General features: G+C 36.4%; 1 protein-coding gene across 1 annotated transcript; it reads left to right on the top strand.

Annotated features, from left to right (window-relative positions):
* Positions 1-6,809: 6,809 nt before the first annotated feature.
* Positions 6,810-10,578, top strand: LOC137393030 (uncharacterized). Its single transcript, XM_068079412.1, is given in 3 exon segments — positions 6,810-9,905; positions 10,230-10,380; positions 10,499-10,578. Coding segments are annotated over 3 exon segments (3,327 nt in total).
* The last annotated feature ends 1,213 nt before the right edge of the window (positions 10,579-11,791 follow it).

The raw sequence follows: 11,791 nt of genomic DNA, 5'->3' as shown, positions 1-11,791 counted from the left end.
GCCCATCTGTGAAAGCCAGTACCCGCTTGGCATTTAATTCCCTGCTTAAATCTGTTTTTTATGGAGTTTTCCACATGCCACTGTAGGACAACTCCATAAAACCGATTGGCAACCGAAGGTATAATACATGTTAGACTAGTTCAAATCATGCAAGGAATCATGTAAACCTTGTTATTAGAGTTGCTTGTCTGTGGGCAGGCAACTCCAACAACAAGGATGATTTGAACTAATGTTAGACATTCGTGCAGTAATTTTCTAGTGTGAAAATGCAGTTTTCTGACCCATCAATTGATGATATATTTGCACATATGGAACAAGTTGTAGATGAGATGCCTGTGACAAGGCAGTGAATAATAACATACAGATGTCTGACTGCATGTTTGTATTTGGAGTTGTCTTTTCAAAAGAATTGTAATTTCTAATATTGCATAGATCTACGCTAAACTAACCATTACAAAACTCAACCAGATTATTGATAAGATTACAATGTCAAAGTATTTTTATAAGGTTAAAGCAAAAAACTATGTATAGGTTGTTGATTAAAATAAAGGGAGGACAACTTCTGAAAAGAAACTATCCAGTTGCTGAGACTTGGCCCAATTGCAAAGTTTGTCATCAATTCTTTTGTCTGACGATAGCAATACTGCTTGTCAATAAATAATATTACTTGTGTGATAGATTATTATAATGTATTTTTTTAAAACATTGAATTTTGTGATAAAACAATGTAAAAGTAGCAAAATGTATGTATAATGCATATATGTTCGAAAGTTAGAAAGGTCCTAGTTATGTAATTATTATAGCAGTGAAATTATATTGGTTAATTAATGATTAATTAAGATGCAGGACTAAAATCTATAAAAAATATAGGACATTTACAGCTATAACAAGCTCTCAAGAGTTGTGTTCTCTCATGAGTTCAATTAAATAATGTGTTGAGGATATCACCAGACAAAAATTGTACAGTGAGTATAACAAATATTAATGTACATAACAATTCTTTGATTTTCTGCAAAGTACATCTAGTTGTTAAGTAATCTTTATACAATTAGACCAATAATGTATAAAATACAAGCATACATTTACCTCCACTTGTTATGTAAAAATTTATCAAATTCTTTCAGAGTATTACATATATAGATATAGCGCTGCAAATAATCTACTGCTACAATGAACAAAGACTTTTGTAAGGTGGTGGCACAACTCCTTGGGCGGTGTGTGTAATTTATTCAGCTAGCTCATCACTCTAGGAGTGTGAAGACGAGAATTATTTCTGGCCTGTGGACTCCCACTTTTATAGCTGTATAGAGTAAGTACAACAGTTGTTAAACAAAATGTCACAAAAGTATATGTCACTTTTAGGGCTAAGGAAATTTGGGAGAGATGGGTATATGTAGTATAAATATAGTAGTAAAATTATGTATAGCAACTATAATTTATAATGTGTTTTAGTGGTAGGTGTTTTAAATGATCTCTAAGGACTACAGCACAAAAATCCTTGGCACAAGTCCATATAACAGTATTTAAATAGATGTTTAGTTAGTACTCACGTTTAGAAAGACAAACACATAAGCAGATAAACCCAGGCGAAATTGCAGCCGAATAATAAGCATCTATTTAGTGAGCACAAAATACTTAATAAATATTGTAGAAATAATACTTTTCTTTCAGCATAATACAACACAAGTAATTAACACTTAATCTGCAATTAAATTAGCTTTTCTGCTAAATAGCTACTCTTTCTTCATTAGCTTTGAAGAGAAGCAGGAAAGCAAAAGACAAGATTCCAGTGTAACTTTTTAACACATATTTAATAACTCCTATGACTTTTATGTTTATATGTGGGTATATAATTGTTTATTTAATTCATTGAATGTAATGTATTCTTGTCTACTGTATAATTACACGTACCTGATTGATATTATTTGTTGTTTGCTATAATTGTATGATTGTGTTCAATAACCATTGTTTATTTTAGATGTTATAGTTTACTCTTATTATCAACTTATTTGATTGGTCAAATAGCCTATTATGAAAATAATTGTAAGTTTTTTATTAACCGTTATATATGAAGATGTAGTTTTAAACTCTGCAATATGTTTACTTTTATGTATATCATTGTGAATGCTCAATGTTAATTTTATTGTATGCTTTCTAATGCTTTATTGTTAATATGTATGCCTTGTTTATTTTTTTATTTTTTTTTTATAGAGGACTTTATCTTAATACAATTCAGTCATTACTAATACCAATATCATTAAACCTGACCAATAAGATGTGGAGAAAGCCTGACCAATACAAATATATTTATTACACACTATTCACACTATTTATTTAGTGCTATGTGTTCTGAACACTATCTCGGGACTCTCGCACTTGAATTATTTGGAACAATCCATATAATAGTTATATATAATCAGGGATTACTGGTTTTGAAGTGATCAGGCAAAATTAGTTGATCGAGAGCACACCTTGTCCTCCCTTTAAAATTTTTGGATTTTATACCGATTTTACAACATATATAAAATCCAATTATTCCTTTTGTGATATGAATTTTGGATAAAATTATCAAAGGCCTTGCCGAATAACTCATTTGCAAGAAATAAAACAAGTTATAGTTCTGAAAAGTGGTCCGTCATTGGATGGTTTTGCTGTATCACTATTTCCTCTTCTTCTAAACAGTCCTACAATGCAAATTGTTTTTAAAATAACATAATTTTGTCATAATATCTGCATGGAATCTAACCAAAGCAAATATTTTAGAAGTTGATCCATTTAAAATGTAAAGATATAGAGGAGAGAAGGAATATGTTTTAGCATCACACATACCAGAGAAAAAATAAAGGTTATGTATGTCTAATTACCATGGTTACAGTAAAATAGAAAAGTAAAACACCATGGCAGAGTTTTTTTCTATTGCAAGTGCTTGTTTTGGCTTGGAAGCAGAAGAAATAGGTTAGAGACGTAAAAACTATATATTATGATAATACTTACAGTATCCCTTTATTAACCTAATACCAAATCATACTTATATGCATGTAGTTGATTAAACATATGCATAAACAATGTTCAAAATCCAACAGTTTGGTACAATGTTTGTGATAGTATAGTGCATGAACTTACTATATGTCTGTAATAGGCTTTTATCACTCTAGCCAGAGTCCCACTGTTGTGGACAGCCACAGTCTTCCCAATTACCACTGAAATGAATAAAGATCTCACAATTATAGGTCAGGCAAGTAAATAATAGAGTCTAGAAAAAAACAATTCTGTCTGTAGAGGTGGAACGAGACAGGTTTTTTAAGTTCGAGACGAGACTCGAGACACTGTCTTGTAAAAATTCGAGACTCGAGACACGAGACAGTAAAATAATGAGCATTTGGTGATGATTTCACTACACAAGTACTAGCTACTTGGTATATATAAAATTAATAAAACTCTTTTTAAATTGAATTTTCACCTGGTGTAAACGATTTAAATACAACATTTTAATAGTGATATGCATGTAGTTTTTGTAAACAAAAGTGACACAAACAGCTCTAAAATACCAAAGTTATATATTCTAAGAATTTTGAGCTCGAAAGATCATAATTATTATAAATATATCGATTTATACATTGAAGTTTTACCCGCGATTGGTAGTATATACGTAAGAGAGGCCCGAATTTTATGAAGGACAGTTGGTGTTTAGACACGACACAATAAAATACAGACATTTTACCCGCAAGTCTCATTTATTAAATTGGATTATCCGAAGAGTAATTAGATACGACCCGGTATCTGTTTTAAGGACACAGAACCGAACTAAAATATAGCAGGGCCGTTGTCCGGACTACATGATTAGACTCAGTGGCCGACATAATCAATAGCAACAGGTAGTAACAGACCGGGTATAACTTTAAAGGCAGTTGCCCGCAATTCATTACAATATATGGAGTTGTTGCTACCGCAAGAAGCCATGTTTTAACAACCATGCGCAGGTGCTTTAGTTCTATTTCCTGTCTCGAGTTTGGCAATAGTTAAGTCGAGACGAGACCGATACGAAACGAGACAGGTCGATACTCGAGACGCTTCGTGTCTCGTTCCACCTCTATCTGCCTGCAAAAGAAAATGTATATGATCCAACTTTGGTGTACACTATGACATAACCTTTTGTTTTTACCCGCAATTTATAAACCTAAAACCAGCAAATCAATTTATAAACCTAACACCAACAAATCAATTTATAAACCTAACACCAACAAATCAATTTATAAACCTAACACCAACAAATCAATTTATAAACCTAACACCAACAAATCAATTTATAAACCTAACACCAACAAATCAATTTATAAACCTAACATCAACAAATTTGTACTCACCATGTCTCTTGTTGGGTGCAACAAAAGGTACTTCTTCAGGCCTCTATGGTGGCTGACTGTCTTAAAAACCCCATGTGCTTCTTGAGCCTGTAAATCCTACAAACAAGGGTAAGTGACCGTAATATGCGAGCTAAAAAAGAAATGCTAATTTTGGCGTATAGATTACACAGGACTTCTGCCCTGACCAGAAAGCAATGAGGTGAAAGTTGTTCGAGATATAGACAGCCTTGAGTTGTCTCTAAAAGTGCATAATCTCCATAACCATGGTACCAGTTCTCACACTGGTCCTGCAGAAAGACTGTACCTCAAGCAAAACTCAGGAACCAAGCTTCAGACAATATTACAAAATCCTTGAATGGTTATTCCATGATATACAAAAACGATTAGTAATACTAGGTTAATTAAAGATTAATTAATAAAACGCTTCATAGTTTATGTCGTTTATATTATTTATTGTTGAAAATATAACATAGCTGAGAATAAGAATGAATCAAAAAGTTTTGTTTGCTGCCTTATATGCAGACTCTAATGCTTCGCCTCCTATGGTTATGACCTTTACACAGAAAAATAGGAAGACAACATGTAATAAATAGGATAACTCTCTATAATAGAAGAGCTCAATAATACCCAATAAAATTTCACCCCTTATAAAACGCTTTCCACCTAGCAATTTTCAAAATGAGTAATCCCACGAGCAAACGAGCAGAGCGATGTGTGCGAGTTTTTATGATAAATGCATGTGCACACAACTTACGAAAATTATTCATCAACAATGAGACGAACCCTTGGCTAGAAATTTCATCAAGAAATTTAAGCATCGGAATGTAAAGTCGTTAAAGTATAATAACGATACAAAACACATTTAAACCTATTTAAATATGTTACCAAGTCTTTGTAAACCGTCGGTATTATCTTTAAACTTACCCATCTAATCGGATTATACACAAATAGACAGATTTATTTGAACGCAAATTGCCACAAAAAGCTTGAAAAGCTCGGTTTAATAAAAGTTAAGACCGAAAATTGAAACGCCAATAAAGCCGTGCGACCGATTGTAGAACTATTTAGTAGTGCGTATTTCACGAGAAAACCGTGTTCATTTCACCAGTCTATGGTGCTGTTTACTTGTAATCGAATTTATTCGAAGGTTTTTGTAATAAACGTAGATCGTTTGAGGCGTAGACCGATTTACAGGTACGAAATTGTGGTACACCGTTTATCAGCCTATGTTTTTTTGTCCAATCACCGAAGGTTTCATTATTTAAAACGTTAGCCGAAATTCTTTACAACTTACGTACCAGCTAGGGCCGAACTACAACGCCCGTTTATGACGATAACATTTTCTTTATTTTGCTGCAGTTTGCAGAAAACTTTCAGAAGTGTGAACGCTCATACTTGCTTTCTGTTAAAGATCGCTATCAACACCATTCCACATTCAACGCAACCAACTTTCAACTATGTATAGTACACAGTGGCTTGCCATTTTACTTCTAATTTTGTATTTCAGAGTTATAATAAACATATTTCCTTATTGCTAAGTGTTGTTAAGTTACATTATTAAACTAGAAATTCCATTAACATTATTAAATTAATTATTAAATTACGTTATTGTTAAGTTACTTATTGTTAAATTACAGTAGGTTAGGCCTACAGCTTTAATTAATATTTTTTAGTGTTGTGAAACAGGTTTGAGATAGTAGTAAATTAGGTGTGATTTATTGTTGTATTAAATCAAGTTTTTTAACTGTTTTGTGGCGATTTTCAGTAAAATCGGGTTGTAGACCATATCTTTGGGATAGTAGTGGATTTGGTGTGATTTTTTTACAACCTTTTGTTTTGCATAATTGACTTTGAATTTAATTTCAAAACAACTTGACAACTGCCATGGACATACAACTTCCCATAACACCACGTCGCGGCCGACGCAGTGGCCGTCCACGTGTCTCTCAATTATTACAGCGCAATAGGAGGATAACTAGGATAAATAGGAGGATAAATAGGTCCTCACAGCAACCATCTACATCAAATGCTAATGTTCAACAACACGCTACTCAAATTAATAACAACAACTCATCTGATTCAGAGAATTCTTTAGTAGATGTTGTAGGCGATGTAAATGACATCGACTTGACAGCCCCTTTGTTTCCAGATGATGATCATGATTTTATGGACATCATTGACAATGAAAATATTGCACAAAACAATATTGCTCCTCCCAATAATGCCCCCCTTCATCACATTCCTCATTTTCAATCTTTAGATTGTCCTGCTTTTCAAGAACTGCGTAACAACTTTTTAGGCAGACTTGAGAACAACATATCACAGCTCACATGTACTGAATGTAATGAAAAACATTTTATTACATACAATGCTCAAATACAACTATGTCATACGTGTCAACAAGTTAGACCTGACACTGTTAATAAATTCAGTGCAGCCAACAATATGGACCCAGGTCCATCTGTTGAATTGTTATCTTCTCTTACACTTATAGAACAGTTACTCATTGCTCAGGTTAATCCTACAATGTCTATATTCCGTCTTCCACATGGTGGCCAATTTGGGTTCAGAGGTCATGTCATCAATTTCCCTCAGAACGTAAATGACTTTGTAATAAATTTACCTCGCCAATTACAACAAATTGACATCATTGTCCTTCGTCGACGCGTTGACCAAGTTGCCTTGCCAGCCAATCTCTTTACAGTTCGCCGTCAAAGAGTTCTTGCCGCGCTCATTTGGCTTAAAGCTAACAATGAATTTTATCGTAACATAAACATTATCCAGGAAAACATAGATGCTTTGCCACTTGATGACATTGTGGAATTACCTGACCATCATATAGTACAAGAGTTAGATGCTGACCTACCTCCATCACCTAATCCAGATAATGGCGCCAACAACACAAATGAAGCCAACAACAATGAACCTAACTTGCAACGTCAACAAAATATCCCAAATGACCATATCATTCCAAATACATTTGCACCTGCACAAAGGCCCGCACCAAATGAAAATCAAGCTATTCAAGCTGCAATTGATAACAATGATGTAATTGATTGGCCTGCAATACAAGGTGAACCTATCAACGAGTTCAACACTGTTGGCTACATAGCAAGAGCATTTCCTGTTTTGTTCCCGACAGGTGCCGCGGATTTACGTGCACCCCGTGCTAAACCTGTTTCCGCGCGTGACTACTTCAAACATCTTCTTTACTACAAAGATGGTCGATTTCAAGCTGATCCTAGATTTGTTTTCCTTGCTTATAATAGTACACTCCGCTGGCAATCCATTCAAGTAGGTCAAGTCTTCGTACAGAACAACCCAAATGAACGTGAAATGTCTGTTGCCGATATTCGCCAACTTGTCAATGAAAATCAACGAAACTTGAGCAACAAAATTCTTAGGTTCGGTTCCCAAATCAAGGGTACTGCTCAATACTGGTATAGCCGACGCAATGAACTTCTCGCAATGAACAAACAACTCGGAAATGCTACTGCTTTCTTCACATTTTCAGTTGCTGACATGCAGTGGCCGGATCTTGCACGTTTCCTTGATACTGACGATAGAACCATTGCTCAAGCAATTGCGCACTCACCTCTTACTGTTGACTCATACCTAGGTGTTAGATTTGACACATTCTTCAAACATTTCCTTACACCATACTTTCTAATTGATGACTATTGGTACAGATTTGAATGGCAACATCGAGGCAGCTTGCATGTGCATGGCCTAGCTTGGTTACAAAATGCCCCAAACACACAAACTTGTACACAACTTGAACTAACATCGTATTGGGATAAATATGTATGCACTTGGAATCCTGCCATTGAACATAACCAAAATCCAGCTAATTTCTATTGGGATGTTCGAAACCACCCATGCTCATTAAGAGGTCAAGATGTAGATAACTTAGAAAACTACTTGAAAGACCTTGTCAACATTTGTCAAAAACATACACGCTGCAATCCGGTGTACTGTTTGCGAACACAGCCAGATGGCACTCAAAAATGCCGATTTGGCTTTCCAAAAGAACTACAAGCACGAACATCTGTTGATTTTGTTCTAGATGAACAAGGTCGTAGAACATCTATGGCTATAAAACCTGCTACTAATGACCTTCTCTTGAACAACTATAATCGCAGATGCATGGTTACATGGACTGCAAATCATGACATTTCATTGACTTTTGACATAACCGATGCAGCCAAATACATTGCCAAATATACTTCAAAAGCTGAAACCGCAAGTACTGACTACACGCAGGTTTATCATCAAATTATCACACAACAGCTTCTTCCTGAAGCCAACATACAACGCACTGCAACTGCTTTACTACTCAACACTATTGCTAGAGATGTTTGCGCACAAGAAGCAGTTCATGTCGTTGCTAGCTTACCTCTGTATCACTCTTCACGCAGCTTTGTCACTCTTAAAGTTGATGGTCAAACAATACAGGACAACTTACCTGGACAAGGAAACTCTGATATGCGAAAATACATGGCCCGTCCTCCTGCCTTCCAAGCCATGTCTTTCTTTGCATTCACAAAATCATTCAGACTTATCCAACACCGTAATGCAAACTTCCTTACAGCTCATGCCCGTATTGGTGGTGATGCCATCATGCAAATCTTCCCCAAATACAGCTCAGATCCAGTAAGTGACACATTTGCCAAGTATTGCGTGCAGTTTTTAGCTCTGCATAAACCTTTCACCCAGTGGAACCAATTGCTCGCAGGCTTTGAGAACCCAGTCGATGCTTACACACAATTCATTCATGAAAACCCCCTACTCGTTGACCAAGAGCAACCACTTGAAAATGCAGTGGAACAAGCGGCGGCCCAACTTGCTCAAGATGCAGAAAACATTCCTGAAAATCCTCCCCATGAACGTGAGCCCTGGATGGGCCTACTTGACCAAGAAGACGACTTGCCTTTCGCTCAACCTGCTTTACACGCCAATCCGGATTTTGACTGGGTTGCCGATAGCCAAGATCTCCTACATCTTGTCCCACACGCTCCTACTTTTCTAATTGATGCTCAAAACAATTACAACCCACCTCCCATTGAAATACCTCTTGTTGATATTGCCCAACTAAACAATGAGCAAAGGCAAGTCTATGACCGCATAGAGAACCATTCCCAACTTCCCAATCCTCTTCCACTCAGAGCACTTGTTCTTGGTTCCGCTAGAACAGGTAAAAGCTTCCTAATTCAAGCATTGCATCAACTACTCAGTCAATGTTGCAAAATTTTGGCTCCTACTGGTGTTGCAGCATTGAACATCTCTGGTTCGACCATTCATTCTTTCCTACACTTTGCTAAACCTACTGACACTCGGCAGCTAAATGGCCCTGCTTTGCAAATTCTTCAAGCTAAGTGTCTGCAAATTAAATACATTATAATTGACGAACTTTCAATGATTGGCTGCCGCCTGATTAATGCAATTGATAAACGTTTGCGACAAGCCTTCCCTGAAAAATCAGACCAGTTTTTTGGTGGCTGCTCCATAATCATGTTTGGCGACTTTGGTCAACTACCGCCTGTTTTAGATGCCAGAATGTTTCAGCCCAATGTCAGGAGTGCTGCTTGTTTGCATGGCCACTCAGCTTACCAAACCTTTGATACTGCGTTCTTCTTATCCCAATGTATGCGCCAAGCAAACGATCTAATCTTCCGCGATCTATTACTAAGACTCCGTGATGGAGAGTCGACAGAGCAAGACTATGAACTCCTGTCGCGGCGATTTCCTGGCATTGCTGATCACGATCCCGTCTTCGATACTGCTACTCGTCTATTTCCAACATGTCAATTGGTCCACGACTACAACTCAAACAGACTTCTATTACTTGGCAATCCCATTGCATAGATTAACTCAAAACACGCTGGCCGCAATGCTCACTTAGCATCTTCTAATCTTGCATGCGGTCTTCAACGCACTGTATTTCTATCAGTCGGTTAGCAAGTTATGCTTAGAGCAAATCTTTGGGTTGAGAAGGGATTAGTCAATGGTTCAATTGGTACTGTTTTGCGTATCATATACTGTGCAAATCAAGGCCCTCCTGCATTACCCGCTTTCGTTGTCTGCATATTTCCAGACTATACTGGTCCAACATTTCTTCTCGAACACCCCAACAGTTTTCCAGTTACTCCTATCAAGCGTACTTGGACTGCTGGCCATGCCACCCTTAGCCATACAGGCATTCCTCTCGATCTAGCATGGGGTTTGACAATACACAAGAGTCAAGGTCTTACCATGGCTAAAGCTGTCATTGATATAGGCCATCACGAAATGACCGCTGGAATATCGTTTGTTGCTCTCTCTCGAGTTCGAAACATCAATGACTTACTTGTTAACAACTTCGCTAGGGAGCGCATCACTCGATTAGCTATCAATGACCAAATATTACAACGCAAAAGAGAGGAGACTAGACTGCACGACCTTTAACAGATACTGTATACTTATAATAATCCCACAAACACACGAGCGGAGCGGAAGTGTGGGAGTTTTTATGATAAATGCATGTGCACACAACTTACGAAAATTATTCATCAACAAAGAGACGAACCCTCGTCAAAACATTTCATCAAAAAGTTTAAGCATCGGAATGTAAAGTCATTAAAGTATAATAACGATACAAAACACATTTAAACCTATTTAAATATGTTACCAAGTCTTTGTAAACCGTCGGTATTATTTTAAAACTTACCCATCTGATCGGATTACACACAAATAGACAGATTAATTTGAACGAAAATTGCCACAAAAAGCTTGAAAAGCTCGGTTTAATAAAAGTTAAGACCGAAAATTGAAACGCCAATAAAGCCATGAGACCGATTGTAGAACTATTTAGCAGTGCGCATTTCACAAGAAAACCGTGCTCATTTCATCAGTCTATGGCCATTTTTACTTGTATTCGAATGTATTCGAAGGTTTCTGTAATAAACGTAGACCGTTTGAGGCGTAGACCGATTTACAGGTACAAAATTGTGGTACACAGTTTATCAGCCTGTGTTTTTTGTCCAATCACCGAAGGTTTAATTATTTGAAACGTTAGCCGAAATTCTTTACAACTTATGTACAAGCTAGGGCCGAACTACAACGCCCCTTCATGACGAGAACAATTTTTATTTTGTTACATTCTTATACGCGTGAATGCTCCTACCCGCTTTCTGTTAAAGATCGCTTATCAAAACCATTCTACATTCAACGCAACCAACTTTCAAACTGTGTATAGTACACAGTAGCTTGCCATTTTACTTCTAATTTTGCATTTCAGAGTTATAATAAACATATTTCTTTATTGTTGTTGAATTACATACATTACAGTAAATTAGGCCTACAGCTTTATAACACTTTTATAACAGCTTTTATTTTGCTGCAGTTTGCATAAATCTTCGAGACGCATGAACGCTCATAGGTTTTCTATT

The sequence above is a fragment of the Watersipora subatra genome, chromosome 4 (genome assembly GCF_963576615.1).
Source record: "Watersipora subatra chromosome 4, tzWatSuba1.1, whole genome shotgun sequence".
Lineage (NCBI taxonomy): Eukaryota > Metazoa > Bryozoa > Gymnolaemata > Cheilostomatida > Watersiporidae > Watersipora > Watersipora subatra.
This window is presented reverse-complemented; position numbering and strand designations above follow the sequence as displayed.